Genomic DNA, 19,208 nt, shown 5'->3' with positions numbered 1-19,208 from the left:
ACGCAATTATATTTCATTCGAAGGGTTCCAGGTGAGATTGTTCTATTTTTGCCCATATATGCTCCATTTCATTTCACTTTTTACGCTTATATATTCATATTATATTTATTTTACTTGAATTATTGTTCGTTTTACATAACCAAATATCAATCTAGTTAGGTCAATTAGGCATATACGGTGCAAGAGATCAGGGGTGTTAAACTAATGAAGAGCTGAAGGACGGATGTGTGTGATCTGCCTGAATCACCTGGGAGAGGGTTCCTCCTAAAGTCCCGATAGCTAGTAATAGTTTGAGGTCGTTGAAGAACAGCACGATTAATACGGGACCCATATTACTTACTTGTGGAACTTATGAATTATCGGTAAATTTCAAAGAATAATGCCGAGCATAAGGCTCAAAACTTAACTTAACCTTTCAATGAATCGAGAAGCTTCAATTCTTGAAATTTTTCATCATTGTTCCATGATCAACACGATCGAAGGCCGCTTTTTAGAACAGTGCAAAGTTGAATTTCCTAATTCATTTTCGAAATATATGACGAAGTGACCTTCAGCTAGTTAACACAAAAGCAGCAAGCTGGCACGAATCAATTTCGAAGATTTAATTCTTCGTACGAGAAAGGATGATGATACGATCATTTCTGACGTACTGACGGTGCTCAGATTTTAATAACAAACATAAAAGACTATGTACTATATTTCCGGAAAACCGGTCACGGTGGCCATACAGACAAATTTTCGAACGGGAATATAAAATACGTAATTCATCAGAATATATAATTATATTTGAAATCAGCAGGTCTACCTATAGCCCAAGCCTTGAATTTATGATAACTTTAATTACCCGTATTTATCCAATAATTAACCCTGCTAACTTCAATGAACTATATCTACTTGCTGATTACCATAAATGGGATTAGAGATCGTAGAGAATGTTATTAACCTTTTTCCAATCTTTGCGGTATGTAGTGAATCGGCTGCATTGATATTGATTTAAATACATTGCTGCAATACTAGTAATTAGTTAAAGGCCTATCACATCCAGATTTTGTTTCATAGTAATTATTTTTCTGATCCAGGACGTAATATAAATATTTATGCTTTCCTTCCTTCTATAGTAGCATAGACCCAGGGTGCCGTACAAACATTTCTCTCCACTGTACTCGGACCTGGGCTACTCACCGCCAATTCGTTGAGCGCAAGTCGGCTTCAACCTGGTCCAACCATCCAGCACGTTGGGTTCCTCTATTTCTGGGGCAGTGGGGTTCTTGAAAAGAATGGATTTCACTACACAGTAGGCCGGCATTCTTGCGACGTGGCCGGTCCACCGTAGTCTCCCAACTTTCGCCAGGTGTACGATGGGAATCTCTCCAAGTACTGCCTGCAACTCATGGTTCAAACGCTATTGCCACTCTCCGCTTTCCATTCATACTCTGCCAAAAATAACCCGCAACAACTTTTGCTTAAATACGGCAAGTGCACGTATGTCTTCCGTAAGCATAGTTACTGTCTCAAGTCCGTAGAGGACTACCGGTTTGATTAGCATTTTGTACATCGTCAGCTTTGTTTGTTGGTGTATGCTCCTTGATCGAAGCGTCTTGTGGCGACAGAAGTAGGCTCTACTTGCCCCAATATATTTGTTTTTCTACGCATTGACTTTTAACCCAATCTACCTAGCCTCCGTTTTTAGTGTGGCGTAGATTACTTCCGCCGTCCCGAGGTTTTTAGTAATAATATCGAGGTCGTCTGCGAAAGCTACTTTTGCCGAAGATTGTTCCTCTCGTTTCGATGCCCGCCCACCGGATCACACCTTTAATAGCAATATTGAATAACATAAAGGACAGCCCTTGCCGCAATCCTCTGCGCGATTCGAAAGGCCTCGAGAGTGACCCCGAAACGCGCACGTAGCACATCACTCGCTTTAGAGTAGCTTTGATCACCCGCGTCAGTTTGTCCGGAAAACCTTATTCGTATATTAGCTGCCATAGCTTTCAACATAGCTCGCGTTCAACTGTATCATATGCTGCTCTGGAGCTATAAAATCCGCCTGCCCTACGAATTCTCTTGCTATTGAGGATAGACCACGCAGCAAAATCTGGGAGAGCACCTTGTAGGCGACGTTGACCAACGTGATGCTGCGGTAATTACAGCAATCTAGCCGGTCGCCCTTTTTGTAGATGAGACAGACTGCAACTTCCATCCACTCCTCCGATAGTTTCTTTTCCTCCCAAATCCTAGAAATTACCCAATGAAGTGCCATGGCTAGTGGTTCTTGGCTTTTTTTGAAGAGCTCTGCCGGAGCCGGTACTTTCCGGCGGTTCTATTATTCTTCAGCTGACGAATTTCTCGCCAGATCTCTTGGAGATCGGGAGCCGGCACGCTGTTCTCATTTGTAGGCACTTCGAGGTTAACTTTCGTTGCGTCTCCTTGTGCTATATTGCCGTTGAGGTGCTCATCGAAATACTGCTTCTACCTGTCGACCAGCTCGCGCTTGTTTGTGATTAGATCCCCTCCCTCGTCTCTACACATGTCAGGTTTAGGTGTGTAGCCCTTACGAGTTTGGTTCACCTTCTCGTAAAACTTGCGCGTGTCATTAGCCCGGAAGAGTTGTTCCAGCTCCTCACGATCTCTGTCCACCTTCTAACACTTTTTCCTCCTCAGGATCGTGGTCATCTCATTCCACGCTCGTCGATACTTGGCCAAGTTTTCTCTCGTGGATATGCTTTTTTCCAAGCTCTTTTTTGCCTTTCTATCGCTTGTTGGTATTCCCTGTCAAACCAATCATTTCATGCACTCAAGGTTTCCACACCTAGGAAGGCAGAGCTTCATCCAGTACGCACGCGTAGTTTTCGGCAACTGGCGGGTTGTTTAATTGCCGAATGTTTAACCGAGGAGAGCGGCTTTGTCGCGAGGTAATAAACCGTCGATAGTTTTGGGTGCGCATGTACTGCTGCTATATAATGATCGGCACCCGTATATAGCGCACCCGGTATATAGCGTACGTTAGTGATGTTCGAAAAAAACCGGCCCTCGATGAGAATATGGTCGATTTGGTTCGATGTTCGTTGGTCAGGCTAACTCCAGGTGGCTTTGTGGAAATATCTTTGAGGGGAAAGAAAGTGCTTTTGATCACCAAGCCTCGGGAAGCTGTAAAGTTGAAACATTGCTGGCCGTTATTGTTCGTGTCGGTGTGCATGCTATGGGGTCTAGTTTTGAGCGCAATTGTGCTACTAATAGGCAATGATCCGAGTCGATATTACCCCGTAGAGGGTCCCTATAGCAGTTAAATTCATTTCTATGTGAAATCCTTCCAAAACAAACATGAAAGAGCCTTCATTTTACGATTTTATCCCCCTGTATCATCGCGATGATTGGAATTCTACTTCTGATCTGTGGTTGAATTACACATTCAATCCACCAGAGTGCTAAACTTTCAAATCAAATCCATAGTTCGTGTATTACGACCTTTTTGGAAGTGAAGTTTGAATCATCGCAAACGGAAACCTGACAAAAACATCGCACGTTAAATGTCAAAACAAACCAAATTACTATCGAGCTGCTGCTTGTGCTTGTGTTCCATCTCATCAGTATCAGTAAAATATTTCCTTAATGTGTAAATTCTACGCAAGTCGCAAGTGATTACTAAACCGACTAAAGCCAAGAATCGCGATTAGAGTTGCGGATTTTCACATTACCTTCGTATGCATATTAGTGTGTGCTGCTCGCCGGAATTGTATAAGATAAGGTACGGCTCCCCCGTGTATTGAGCACTCGGATGGGTTTAGCATACCATTCCAGATGGTCGGCAGTCGGCACGGACGAAATATTTTTTACTCATTCTCGTTGCAGACCAGTTTCTGACTACACGCGCTTCGGACGTCATCAGTCGTTACGTTGAGGCTCGGCCGAATACAGCTCGAATAGCCCCTATCTTGGAAAAGTAGGAATTCGGTGTTTAGTGTGCCTTATCAATTGAAGATCTACTAGAATGGCTCTCTCGCAGTGCACCAGTAAGGTATTCACTACCTTTCGAATCAACCAGCGGACGTTCGAAATCACAAAGGTAGGTGGCGATTTAATGTTATCCAAAATAGTTTTAGTTTCGTTCTAGAGAAAGAAAAATGTTCGCTAAATGTAACATTTTTTGTGGCAGTATAAACAAGCTAAATATTTTCTTAATTGAATCAGTGCTCGTTAGCGAATTACTGATCAAACCGACTGGGACTCGCTTCTAAATTTGCGCACGCATGTAATTGAGAAAATAACTCAATTGACTCTAGTTCCTCTGCACCTAATGTTGATGTGTTAAAATACCCATTGAAAAGAATGACCAACGTGTGTGATATATGCAAATTTGCACATTTTAACTCATTACTTGCCGAGAGGAAGCAGTTTTTTCTAAAATAACTTGAGGATCTCGCTATACATTCACTATAAGTCGCGTTCTAAAAAACACACTCGATGGTCAGTTAGTCGGTTAAGTAAATTGTATTGAGAATCAACTAAAATATCCTATATAGATTCGTCATGTCACATAAGAGCGATTGCTTCGCGTCACACTGTAAGAATTTTCATTGCTGACGTGCGTAGACCAGCCTTTTGTCGTTTTTTGTGCCTTCTCTGCTCGCGCGTGTTTTTTTAGTATGCAGCAAGGTCACGCATACAGGAAGAAACTTTATCCACCTAATACCAAATAAAGCGGGCTACCTGATCAGAAATAGATGTTTAAATATTTTAGACGTAATAAAAGGTAAAAGCAAAATGTCAAATTGCGGTTTATTTGACGAAAGTTATGCTATAATTGCAAAAGAGATCTTTTTCTTAGCCATTTTTTTCTCTTTATTTTCGAGATTTTCAGCCGTGGGCTTAATATTGTTTAAAAAAAGGTCTGAACATACGAAACTGATTTAAGATTGTACCTACTTTATTTCGATTTATTCAAAACTGCATTAACAAGATAGATTGCGTCATCTAGTGATGTGTCATTTTTCCTAATAAAATCATACTCTAGAAGTTTAAATCAGTAAACAAGCAGAATTGCAAAACAACTTTGTTTTGATCGGAAACAATTCAGCGTCAGCAACAGCATCGCTTTGAACAGGAGAATATAGTTGAGCCAGGCCCCTCTTATAAACTAGTGTATAAATAAATATACACCATACGATGGAATAATAAAAACAAAATGCCAAGCCCTCGTTGAACGTGTCGTTAACGCCAGCTTGTTATCAAATCAGCAAGTGAATCTAACGATAAATTGGCTTTCATTTACTTTCTGCGTAGGTTTTGGCCTGTAGGTATTCCACCAAGAAGCGATCGAAAATCTATGATAGCGCAGACGAAGCAATTGCCGATATACCGAACGGGGCCAAGCTACTAGTCGGCGGATTTGGTTTGTGCGGAGTTCCTGAAAATCTCATCGGTGCATGCGTGAAAAAGGGGGTTAAAGATCTGACGGTTGTGTCCAACAATGCCGGTAAGTGGAAATTATAAATCGGTCAATCATTACAGTCATTAAAGCAAAAGATTAACGGGGTCCCCATTTTCTTGCAATGGAGGCAAGGTTAGTGATAGGGTCAAGAACTGTAAACAGCAGATTTTTTTAATCAACCGCATGATACTCACGTGTGTGACTTTTATTGCTCGCTCATATGGTTCAACGGTGAAGTTGCGAAGCGGTTTCCGCGAGTCAGTAGATTATGCTAGTGTGCGAATCGCAATCGCTCTTCGCTACCACACCGTTGGTCGAAATGAAACAGACGTGTGTATCAGGTCGTTGTCGGCTGGTTTTACAGTGCTTGCATTGAGAAAGGTATTGAGTTTGATTGGATCACGCACAGAGGAGATAAATTTTATCAGCAACAGAAGGTGCACTGCATAATGTTCATTTTTTCTGATTCGTATTTTTTACAGGCGGTGGTACGTAATTGGCGAATTTTTTTTTTGGCTGGTCAAAATTGATAAGATGATAAGATTATTTTCTATTTTTCTGTCATAGCTTTGCTTTCACATTCAAGCCATGCTGTTGAATTCTCTACAAATTAGAAACATTTTTGAGACAATTTTGAATGATTTGTAGTTTTTTCTCAGCAAGTCGATACGCGGTGGTGGGCTTTTTTCAAAAACTTTATTTTCATGTTTATATACTTAGTCTATCGGCACAGGCAATTTAAACATCCCATGATTTCTCATCATTTTATGTTGAATTTTAGTTTTACAATTCGACGATTCTCTATAAAAAAGCAATAGGAGGTACATCATAAAAATACAAGTTTGTTGCGAATCACTTCTAATTGAATAGATCGAAAAACATGCCACCCGGCTGTCGGCAACAGTCTCCCGTACAAAGGTGTACCACGTCTGCGCGGGAGCTTTGGCAGTGATATAACTATGTGTTTGCGCAGTTAAGCCACTCGGAAGCGGCAACTTTGGAAAAATCTGGTTTACTTAAATTTATATAATATTATCTTGTTAAGGATGTATTGGACTCGACGCCCAAATTTCGATTTCTATGTGAAAAGCATACAAGTTGAATAGGGCGCAAGTGCTAGTTAGTTAGTTAGTTAGTTAGACTTCATTAGTGAGACTGTCCACTATGAGCTGCTGCGCCACTATTTTTGAAGATTTATTTCACCGCAGATTGCATTCACAATCACATCGCAGGTCTGTCTGGTGATAACAGGTTTATCGCTCACGGTATCCTGTCGTGATAATGAAATGGTTGTCCGTTATCATTAGCTTGTCACTTGAATATGGTCATACCATACAAAATACGCATGATAACAGTTATTGAACGAAAAAAATGGAATCATGAATGAACTGGAAAGATTCGTCACACCACCCGGAATACGCATGATAAGAACTTTTGGAGGAAAGTAATACATCATATGATTGAACCGGAAAAATCCGCTTTGCTGATCTTTGCTATATTTATTTTTCAGTAGCAAACATTACCACATCTATCGGTTTAAACCAGCTCATATGAGCACGAACTTAGTAGGTGCTAAACATTGTAGATCTGCGACAGAAGCCAAAAATATTATATATTCAAACAGCAAATATTTGGTTCATCGACCGCTTTCGCGACAGACGGGTTCTCTTTTACAGTTGGCCACAGACGATGTTTGTGTGCTAATTGAATAATTGCTTAAACAAGGTGTCAAATTACATACAGGTTTGTGAATTTGGGCTTCTGTTTTATTCCAATGATTGCATCGAAGATGACGAATATCTGCTACCTATGTTGGTTTAAAAGTTGAGAATCCAATCAATTTGTTGGCATCGACAATTAGTTAAAGCTCAATCAATTGAAATATGCTTATAATCCAAATTAATTACTTGATGACAAGCTAGGCTATAACCGTTTGATAATCAATTTATTATGATGATCAAAGTTTGCAAAAAATAATTGGGCCGAAATATTAAAATACAAATGAGGTGTCCCACGCGCATTCGCAAAGCGTATCGAAACTACCTTTGATTTGGCAAAAAAAAATTGTCATTGTTATTTTAATTTATTAGTGCCATTTTTAATTTCGAAACCAGTATACCTAACTGTTGACCACAAATTAAAATGGGCTTATTTTTTTTTGTTTTTAGATGTTAATAAAAAGTCTCAAGTCTAAGTACAAATATATTTATTATTGGCGAGAGAATCTTCGTTATAAAGCATCGGAAGTCGAATTAGTCCCCTCTGTCCTAGGGGTTTTTGGTCATCTGAAAGAGTTGTGCTTCAACAATGCTCATTTTGAGGTAGAAATGACCTTGTTTCAATGCCTTAAAAAATGTAATTGGCTGATTTTAGTATCCGAAGTCATGGTTAAGTAAGCTGCACCGTTCTTCATACGACGGTATGTTTCTGAAATGACGCCGTAGAAAATTGCGCAGAGCATAACAAAACTTTTTTTCTGGCCAGATTTGATTCTCGTGATTCAAATTTATTCATAAAAAGGATACCAGATAGTAGCACCGAGTTCCAAAATAAACTGTACCAGTGAACAGTACAATGAGCTGAGGAATAATTGATCACGCATATGATAGACAAATTGCAAAAAATGTTGTAGCCAAACGTGATAGACTTATTTTTTCGGTGGTAGTGGGAGAAGGTAATGTAGCACTTCGAGAGATATTGGTAAACATGTCTCTCAAGCACAAATCTTCAATCTTGTTTATTAGGCGGAACAGTTGCACACAGTTGGAGTTCGTTCTAATTACTTTAAACATCGTCGTCTACTATGTCGGCATCAAGTGATCGACAAGCAGATGGCAGAACAGCTGACAGTTCGTTTATATAAAGAGTATGCGCTTTACTGTTCAAGGTTGCTCCCTTGCAGTACGACGGAGATTACTCACAGAAATTACGAACGCTGCAGGAGTGCAGGCTAACGCTCGTTGAATCCGAACTCCATGCCTCGCAATGTTCACTATAGGTTTGCTTCAAAACATATTGACTTATCCATCAAAATGTTGTGGCACAGGCAATACGGAGATTTATCAACAAGAATGTTTGCTACCTTTCATCAATCAACGTGCAGTTGTTCTAGCCAGATTAAGCCAATTGCCATCATACTAAAGACACAATTGCTTGCTATAAACAAAATAACACTATTTACGTGCAATGACTCTAATTCACCTAATTTTCCACAACTCCGGACTCAAAAATACTGGTCGATTGTGAAGGGAAACCAGAACTTCGATCTAAGTGGCTCAACACCTCAAAAAAGTTGGCAAGGACACTGTGCTAAGACTCTTGCATATAAATACAAATGCAGTTAATTAGTTACTTATCCTAGTGCGATGTCCCTCAGGATTCGACATGCATAATAATGTTCCGGCAGCAAACTCGGTCTCCAATTTCTCGACTGTCCCACACCATTCAGGTTGTACTCCACTTGGTCTAATCATCTACCAAGCTGCGCCCCTCTGCGTCTGGTACCAACCGAATTTGCGGGGTGTACCCATTGTAGCCTTCCAGCTTTAGTAACTTTCTGGATACTAGGTTAACTGAAGAGCTGCGCCAGCTCGTGGTTCATCCTTCTCCATACACCATTCTCACCTACCCAAAGATGGTCCTAAGCATATGACATTAAAAAAAGAACAGTGCTTTCATGCCCCGTCGGGCATGTTTCGTGCCCGTAGAGGTCTACCGATGTTATTAGCGTTTTGTACATGGTACAGTGGTGAAGCTTACCAGACCTCAGGGTCTTGTGGAGTCCGTAGTAAACACGACTTCCGGCAAGAATAAGTCTGCGTATTTCTCTGCTGCAGTTGTAAATGGAAATTCACTAGATCTACAGAAGGTCGTACCCCGCATATTAAAATCCGCACGTTTCATAACACCTTTTAGCGCGATGTTAAATAGGAGACAGGAAATATCATCGCCTTGTCAAAGTCTCTTGCATGTTTCAAACGGGCTTGACAAGATAACGCACCCGAAATTCTCAGCACCGAACCCCATCCGTAATGGCCTTAATCAGTCTTGTCAGCTTTCTAGGAAAGCCGTTTTCGTTCATAATTTTCCATAGCTCTTCACGGTCGATAGTATCGTAGGTGGCCTTGAAATATATGTATGTCCCTACGCACCACGGACTTGGTATTCGCGACACTTTTGGAGGATATGTCGCAGCACAAAGATTTGGTCCGTTGTTGATCGCCTGTCCACAAAAACGGCTTGACAAATTCCCACGAATCTACTTACTAGAGATGATAGATGCCAAAATGATCTGAGAAGGCACTTTATAGGCAGTGTTCAGAACGGTGACCACTCGATAGTTTTCCCATTCTACCTTCTTGACAAGAAGTTCTTGTATATTGGGCATATTACTCCCTCCTTCGCTCCTTCGGTAGCTGTTCTGTTTCCCAGATCCTGGCTACCAGCCGGTGCAAACAGGTAGCCAACCTATCCGAGCCTATCTTGATAAGCTCCGCTACGAGCTGCCTTATTGTTCTTGAGCCGCTTGATGACTTTGATCACTTCACTTATTGTGAGCGTCGCCACATCACCATCATCCGCCGTACTGATGTTGTCATTTCCTCCGCTGTCTTAGTATTCCGTCAACGCATTATTCAGGTACTCATTGTAGTGCTTTTGATCACCCCTCGTTCATCCAACAAGATGTCTTTATCTTTATCTCGACATGTTTCGGCTCCCGGCACGAATCTTCTGCGAGATACGTTCAGTTTATTTATTTATTTATTTATTTAATATACTTGTAGATTAAGAATACATTCTTATCAATTTCTACAATCGGAATTGACAACCACATTCATCACTTGCTTGTTACTCTCTTGTTTACTGTTTCTTGTAAAATTTTCGCGTTTCCTGAGAACGATACATCTGTTCCATGTCCTCGCACTCCTTTTCTTCCAAGCGGCGCTTCTTATCCCGGAAAAAGTGGGTTAAGGTATCGCTTGGTGACTTAACAGCGAGATCTTTAAAATGGGCACAGATATTGCACGTTTCAATCGACAAAGACGCGCGTTTTCCCACTGAGGATTGCAAGCAGGTCAGCGCATGGAAACATATTCGGCAATTAAAGTATTCATATTGCGTTTCGAATGATTCATAGATCGGGAAAAGGTCGTTAGAGCAACTCAATTTGCTAGAGACGGTGATCAACACTTCCTCGCCATGCGATTTTCTGCTGTTCGACGTTCGGCTACGACCACAAATGCTTTCGAATCAAACTGTCGAGATTGAAACTTTTCACCAAGCCAAGTTTCCATCAAAACGCAATAAAAAATAATAGAAGTCCACGCACGTTCTGGCCGTAAATCGGCGGCGGATTTGAACAGTTCGCTAGCCGTAGACGTAGAAGGAATAATGGGAACCGACGTTATCATTTGAATTGTTATAAGAGTTGTTACATTTCTCTTCCTCTGTGAACACATCAGTATTTTGCCGGTAAGGATTCTAGAGGCTACAGGGGCGGAGGCAATCTATTTCACTTTTTTGGAAAGCTGATCTATTTGCTTGCTATTGACAAAATGGCCTGCTTTAAATAACTTATAATATCGCCATCAGTGGCGGAAATTGATGAAGCTGCATGACCGGTCGACTATAACGCTCTTTTAAAGTAAGTCGTATTCATCAAGTCGACGCACTGGTCGCACATCCAGAAAAGATTACTGCGCTCTTGGAATATTTTCACAACAGACGTATTCAACCGTACGCATTTTCCATAAAAAATATACTCGCATTAGCCCATGATCCCCATCATCCCCTCTAACCCCTTTAACCTAATGAGTGCAGGTAATCTCCATGATGAGCAACCTTTTACCGCCTTAATCTAGGATGATTATTATCGTTAATAAACCACCTATTCAATCTACTTTGCCGCTGTGGCGCTAGTAGAAAAAAATTTTAACGCATGGGTAATTCTAAAGTTTCTTTAGAATTCTGGATAAAATTAACAACCAAACACCAATTATATTCTTAAGTTAACGTGGCTCATACTCCACTGTTTGTAGGCTGAGTGTGATCTTACTTACTGGCTTTTTCGCAGGAAATTTAATCTGATTCATTTTGTCACTAAAAATTCTCTGATTGCTTTTGATTAAACAAATATTGTCAAATTAGCTTACTTTCAAATGCTAAAGAGTAAAAATTTTGAAAAAAAATACACAGGAAAGTTGCCCATAAAAGCCCAAGCCGTGTCATACACAAGAGAACCGTTAGTACCGGTTTTGAGATACGATTTTTTGAAATTATGATGTTTCATGGTTTATTTGCGAATTTAACTTGTTTTATAATAAAAATGGCCGAACAGACCCAATTTTTGTTATGAATCGCGGTATTATTATTACGTTACGAAATTGGTAATTGCACCTTTTTCGTCGTTTCCCTAATTATTTTCCAACATCTCTAGTGTTTGCGATTAGAGGTGGGCAAAACGGCTCTTTTGTGTGAGCGGCTCCGAACCGTTCATTTGCTGCTGCGAACCGATTCAAATGAGCGGCTCATGGCTCACAGTTCGTTGTTCGGCAGGTTGACAGTTCGGTAAATTACGATTCCCGAACCAAACTTCGTGTCGCCTTGGGGTGCGTTTGAGGAACCGTGGTTCTTTTTCAAGAGCCGTTCGTTTGAACGTTCTTTTTTGTGAACCGGTTCATTTGAACGGCTCGTGAGCCGTTCGCCCATCTCTATTTGCGATGGTGGAATCAATAACAATAAGCCTAGTGCCTAGATAACGAACGCCATATGCCCATTTCGTCATGGGGGTCAAATATTTCTATTATTACTGAGCGTACAATATTCTAGTTCACAGAATATGTTATCAACTATAGTTGAGCACGCCTCATATCGACTAATTGTTTTGCCAAAATATATCTTTATTGCAGTCGATAACTCCTTTCAATTTGATGAACTGAAAAAATATCGTTTTTTTTTAATTTTTCTTTTACGAAAACTTTTTACTTTTACGAAATTCTCTCGTTGAATTGCATGTTTTTTCAAAAGAAAAATCATGAAATAAAAGGATGTTATTTTTTTCAACAAAAATGAGTTTTGTTACTACGTGGCTGTACTATGATTTAAATACGAATTTTTATGCCCATTTCTATCATTCATCGTTATTGCATCAGTGTTAACTGCTAACCTCTCGAATTCACTTCGTTGTTGTCTATTCTTCGACCTATCTCCATCTGTGTTCTTACCGATATCGTTTGGAGAGCTTCATATCTATGTATGTTGTACACCATTCTCACCAAATAAATTCATTATTGCTTCTAAAAACCGCTACTGGTATTAACATAAAAGAAGAAAACGCTTCAATAATTTATGTTTGTCCTGCTGCTTACTCCCCAACATGACACCAGGTATCGACGCATTCGGACTCGGGCTGTTCCTGAAGCAACGTATGATTAAACGTATGATTGCCTCGTACGTCGGTGAAAATGCTGAATTCGAACGGCAGTACCTGACCGGTGAGCTGGAATTGGAGCTCACGCCTCAGGGTACTCTGGCAGAAAGGCTCCGTGCCGGTGGTGCTGGCGTTCCGGCTTTCTTCACCCCAACCGCGTACGGTACGTTGATTCACGAGGGCGGCGCCCCAATCAAATATGGCAAAGACGGCTCGGTAGAGATTGCTAGCGAACCACGCCCCATGCAGATGTTCAATGGAAAGCCGTACATCATGGAAGAAGCCATCGTAGGAGATTACGCCCTGATAAAAGCCCACGTTGCAGATGAATCGGGAAATCTGATCTTCAACAAATCCGCCCGAAATTTCAATCCAACTATGTGCAAAGCAGCTAAAACAACCATCGTCGAGGTGGAAAATATTGTGCCCGTTGGCTCGCTAGATCCGGACCAAATCCATATTCCTAGTGTTTTCGTACACCGCATCATCAAAGGTGCCAAATACGAAAAACCCATCGAACGGTTACGAATTCGCGATACTAAGAAGGCAGGATCTGTTGTAGCATCAACACCGGCTGCAAAGCAGCGCGAGCGAATTGTTCGCCGCGTAGCGTTGGAATACAAAGACGGAATGCATATTAATTTGGGCATTGGTATACCGGTATTGTCATCCAACTACATCAAGGGTATTAATGTGTTACTACAGTCGGAGAATGGCATTCTTGGACTCGGGCCATTCCCAGAGAAACACGAAGTTGACCCAGATCTGATCAATGCCGGAAAGGAAAGTGTAACCGTTCTTCCAGGTGCATCGTTCTTCTCGTCCGATGACAGTTTCTCGATGATTCGTGGTGGACACATTGATATCACCGTGCTCGGTGCAATGCAGGTGTCGCAGTTTGGGGATCTAGCTAACTGGATGATTCCCGTGAGTGTTATTTTAATCTACTGTTTGATTCACCATTCATTTTATTTTTTCTATTTACCACACAGGGAAAGCTAGTGAAAGGAATGGGAGGAGCGATGGATTTAGTTTCCGCTCCGGATACCAAATGTATTGTGACAATGGAGCATAATGCCAAGGACGGTTCCCATAAGATTCTTGCCGATTGCTCTCTGCCAGTGACGGGCAGGAACTGTGTCGACATGATCATAACCGAGAAGGCAGTCTTTAACGTAGACAAGGAGCGAGGTTTAACACTGATGGAGGTTGCCGACGGTGTGACAGTGGAAGAAGTAATCACCAGTACCGGGTGTAACTTTGAAGTTTCGCCCGATTTAAAACCGATGGGACAGGTTGAGGAGTAGACTTTGGTACCTTGCAATGTAAAGCGATAGAGAGCGGAAAAATATGCATCATAAGTATCTCAGGAAAGGGCACATTTTTCTCTTTGCAGTTGTCTTTGCTTTTCGGTTGCCGCATTAAGATTACTAGCATTAGTTTACACTATCGTGTAAGTGTATAAAGCAGTTGTTTTGTTAAAGCGATGTTGCATCGCGTGCAGAATAAGTCGTATGAATCGAGTCAATTTTAATCTGAGTATACAATTTATGTCGAACGTAATGAATAAATAAAACTTTAGTTTCAAGCACAAAATCGCAATTCTTATAATTGGTATATACGCATATTTTGCCAAATTAGTTTTTAAGTAGCATTTAAGGTGACTTAAATGCCTATTGCTGATGCATTTTAATTTTTTGAAAAACTCGATTAAATTGTGATGAACCTCGAATACGTCAGGCTGCCGTCAAAAGAGTGAACATGTGCAAATCTACTACCTCTGTCCATCTATCTTATTCTCCACCCGGGTGTCTGGGGATGGGATACGCAACGGTGCATGTCGTATGGACATAGGAAAGGAGAACTATTCTCCTCGGATAGTGCAGTTTATTCGAGCGTCGGTTTGCCAGGTTAAGCGTCTCTCAAACAGCGCCTCTCTGGGAGCGCAAGGTTGAATACGAAACTCGGTTCCGCCCACTCCATCTAGGGTTCAGGTCCACCTGCGATATAAGGACTTCTGGCCAACATCCTACTACACCTGATAACTTTATTGCAACAGAAAATGAAATCGATCTGGATTTTTGGAGACGACCTTTAGCATGAAAACACGGACAAGAATCGGAACATGGAATGTCTTAACACTTTTCCCCTAGCCGAACAAGTTCTGGGCTTAAACGTCTTTCTAAGAGTTGATCCTCCTTTGTCAACAGACTTCGCAGTCAGCTGTTACAGTACAATTACGGAGCTAGTTCAACGAGCCTACTGAATCTATAAGCAGTCCCGACCAGCTGAGATTCATACGACGACTGGCTTGTTAAGACCAGCATTGTACCTCGAAGCAAACTGGGCGTTTGCAGTTTTCCCCTGGCCGAACTCTGTTGGATACAAGACACTAGCTGGCAAGTTCCAGTTGTGAACTCCATCGATGTCACCGGGGCTTGGTAAAAACTGAGATTCGAGGGCGCAGGAGGAGATGAAGCAGACACATCTTGAGAAAATGCGAAACTCAGAGCTCAGAGCTTCAAGGTTGCGTGGTAGCCTATCCAACTAGACCAACCTCGTGCTCGACCTTTAATGCGATTAGTCATTTGAATTAAATTTAAAATTTTTATAACGGTAGTTTTTACAATCGACAGAGGGCATGGCAAAAGAAAGCAATGGAACAAATGCGATTATAGTATCCAAACAGAGTAGGTACCTAGGTAATAGTGGGTCATTTAAGTAACGCTTGTTCTATTCTATTGCTTCACTATGTTCTTCTACCGGCCCCTCCGTCGATTGTAAAAACAAACGTTATAAAAAAATGATATTCAATACAAATGCTTCTTATCGGTGTATCGGTAAATGGCTTAGACACATTCAAACCGTATGCCATGTGATTAAAACGTTCAAGGAGCTGCAAGCTACCGAGAAGAATGGTAGCGGCAGGAAACGCGGCACCACAGATTCGAAGAATCCCAGGATTGTAGATGACTAATTTAAGCGTCAACCGATTCAGAACCTAGCAAAAAAGGCGCAACCATTTGAATCGTTTGTTTGAGAAACCCGAGAAACCACACAAGTGCCATTTGACATGAGTCTATTTTCATTGCTTTTTGGTAGCTCGACAGTTTTCTCAAATGTTCCACCGTGACATAGATATGAAATGAAACACACTACATTGCAGTACGTAAAGTGGCGGATATTGGCGGCACATACCTGCGCCCTTTTAAAATAAAGCTCCTTAAAACTTGATTGAAAATTAGACAAAATCTGGAATACTTCGGAAACCCAGAAGAGTAGAGTTACACTTCTTTCAGCAAAAAGGTGTATTTTCATAGTATGTTACACTGCGTGAAACATGAAAACTGCGTAGGAAGGAAAATAACCAAAAAAATTAGAAAAACTGGTATTAAGAGGATACATTAGTTTGTAGCACTATTACTTCTTTCCCTTAAGAGATAGAAGTTTCCTCTTTTCGACAAAAATTGCTTAAATAACATTTTGTACAACTTTTTTTAGGCTTTGTTTATTTTTGGCTTTAAATAAAAAAGTTAAATTGATTATTTATTGATCCACCCCCTTAATGCAATTTTTTTTATATAAGAGAAAAGTATTTAGAAAATCCCTACAATAAAACTGAACCTTGTCGTGGTGTAGGGCTTTTTAACTAATCAGTCAGTGAACATCGGTCACGTTTACTTCTGAATGTGGGTATATATCAAAATACTTTTGTGATTTCAAGTGGGACTCGGGGTAAACATTTATCAAATGTGATTGTTGCGTTGTTCAGAAAGTGCTTTTATTCCGCTTAAGAATAATGCCAGTATGGGGATCTCTGATAATTAATAGATGAATGTTTCTGGGATTCATCCCTATTTATCACAGCTATCACAAATATTTCCGAAAAATGTCGGATTGATTGGGTCGGTCGGGGGTTTAGGGTTAGTAGCGGGGTGGTAAGCGGGATACCAGATCCAGTTGAATGCCGAAGGACCACTCTACAATTACTTGTAATAAAAGAAGTGCTTAGATAGCAGATGGGAAAATTAGGTCAATCCGTGTCGTGTGTTCGAGTCTCGGCTGGGCGGTGCTGCTAGATAGAGTCGAAGGATTTTTGCACTGGCCCCGTGGCTGTCCTGTGATCTGGCCGCGGGGTCTGTCGATGGGAAGGGGTCGAGTCTTAGAGAGACGTTTAAGCCCACAGCTTTATTGCACTAGCTCATTGGTCTCGGGGGTTGGAAGGCGGGTCCGTCTCTATATTTTAAAGCTGCTGTCGACTACCGCGAACGTCCAGCTTGTGCTGCGTTCAATATACTTTGCATCTTGGAACAGTGCATAAATGCTAGGGAATGAAAGATCAAATTTTCCCTGATAAATTGATAACCACTAATGCTCCGAAATTTGTCTTTCCTATTAGCTCATTTGTGGTTGTTTGTGTTGGAAAATTGATAGGGGTGCGCGGTTGAGGACCAGTGCTAGTGCCTGAAAACCTTCTGCTTCTGCTTAGTGCTAGGCGGGGATGCCGAATTCTCCACTTCTTCACTACTCAAGTAGTACAAAAAGTCCAAAGCACATTTACAAATTCGATCTGCCATTTTTCTTCTTATCATCATCATTATCATCATCATCATCATTATATTTAAAATGTGACATTCCGACGTTTGGCAGAGAGATCTTAGAGTAGGCTGACCAGACGTCCCGGATTATGCGGGACTGTCCCGGATCCGGATGACTTGTCCCGGATTACTAAGCGTCCCGGAAAGTGTCCCGCATTGATTAATTTTTGAATCGAAACAATTTCTAACTTAACTTACTGCTGACACCACGTGTCAGCTGGCACCCTTCCCAGTCACGGCCCCGGCCAGCCGGCACCTCGAAGTCTTCATCTGAACAATGTCGCTGACAACTGTACTCTTCATCTTCAGCTTTCGCTTCATTATCCCCCCGTATTTCAATACTGGACAAACTCGGGGATAATTTGGTGCACTCAGCTCTTTCGAGATGGACTCAAGTCCATTGTAGCATGCATGCTGAAACTGCGGCAGGCTATCATGGGACTTAATGAAGGGCAAAATCCACCTGGTGAGGCATCTACCTCTGTGTATCTCCGAATTCCTTTCCGTCACAAAACACTGGTTTTCACACGGATGCCAATGAAATAGATCCCTTGCCAAGTCATGAGCTTTTATCACGAACCCATCCCCAAAGCCAATCTCGAATCTGCTACAAATCCTACCGCCAGTCAAAGCACCCCTGGATTTGGTTAAAATCGACCTTCGCTAAAGCTTATTCATCATCGAGTCAGACACATGCATCGTGTTTCTTCACCATCCGGCCGCACAGCCCACGAGACCGCATTTTGGCCTTTGTTTATTGTTTGAGGCTTCAGTTGGGATCCCCATTTGCTCGTTAACGCTTGTAGTCATTCCGAGTCGGATTCGTCGTTCGTTTTCGCCAAAGCGCTATGCCGTGACCCTCAACCGCAGTAGACGATCAAGAGTTCAACTCCAACGTCTGGCCTCCACCTTGCGGATAGCCCTAAGTTTCCTTGCACCCCTCAATTACTCACACCACAGCTTTTTTTAGGATAATCCGTCAATCCCACCAGCTCCCGAGCCGACGCTGATGGATTCTGCAGGTGACCGCACACAATTACTTTCATTTCTCCTCCTGCACGATGAATATCTCCAAACCACGTTACCTTTATACTGCGAACAAAATATACCCAGCAGAACCGTTTACAAATAACACAACGCTACCAAAAGTTAGCATCCATGACCACTGGGAGCGCCGCTAGTGCCAAAATGAAGTGCTCAATTTCTAAATGAACCCATCTTTACTACTGAATCAATTTAGTAAATAAGCTATTCAATATGTCCCGCATTCATTCAAGAAAAATCTGGTCACTTTATCTTAGAGTCAGTTCGTGGAGTCCGCGCAAGACCGGAACGCCTTCGCCTGCGGGCATAGGCATGACGGCTATGCTTGGGGCTCTGCCTGTGTTTTAGTGGGCGACATTGCCTGTGTCGTCAGGTAGAACTGCGTTTGAGGTCTCCCTGATACTTTGTTGACATCTCAAAAGGGCCCAGCGCAAAGTTTTATACGCTATTAAGCGACCAGTTGGATAACCCGAAAAAAGGAAAAGAAAAGTTAACTAATGTTTATTTGAGCGTCTTAGTAGAATACCTGAAACAATAAAAAAAGAAAACAAAAAGTTATTTATATCCTTTAATTCTACTACTGTGTGCACACAGTAGTAGAATTAAAGGATATAAATAACTTTTTGTTTTCTTTTTTTATTGTAAAAGAAAAGTATTTAGATTAATAAGCTAATAACAACAACAACAAGTTTGTTGATTTTCTAAGCAC

General features: G+C 41.3%; 1 protein-coding gene across 2 annotated transcripts; it reads left to right on the top strand.

Annotated features, from left to right (window-relative positions):
* The first annotated feature begins 3,644 nt into the window (after positions 1-3,644).
* Positions 3,645-14,443, top strand: LOC128734023 (succinyl-CoA:3-ketoacid coenzyme A transferase 1, mitochondrial). Of its 2 annotated transcripts, XM_053827989.1 has the most exons (5): positions 3,645-3,745; positions 3,850-4,063; positions 5,281-5,473; positions 12,814-13,784; positions 13,850-14,443. In XM_053827989.1, exons 2-5 carry the CDS (start codon positions 3,989-3,991, stop codon positions 14,162-14,164), a joined length of 1,554 nt encoding a protein of 517 aa, XP_053683964.1. In that variant the 5' UTR covers positions 3,645-3,745; positions 3,850-3,988; the 3' UTR covers positions 14,165-14,443. The 2 variants fall into 2 exon arrangements, with proteins under 2 accessions (XP_053683964.1, XP_053683963.1); XM_053827988.1 differs by lacking the exon at positions 3,645-3,745 and having other exon boundaries at positions 3,793-4,063.
* The last annotated feature ends 4,765 nt before the right edge of the window (positions 14,444-19,208 follow it).

The sequence above is a fragment of the Sabethes cyaneus genome, chromosome 2 (genome assembly GCF_943734655.1).
Source record: "Sabethes cyaneus chromosome 2, idSabCyanKW18_F2, whole genome shotgun sequence".
Taxonomy (NCBI): Eukaryota; Metazoa; Arthropoda; class Insecta; order Diptera; family Culicidae; genus Sabethes; species Sabethes cyaneus.
Note: the sequence above shows the minus strand (reverse complement) of the source record. Positions and strands in the feature narration are given on the sequence as shown.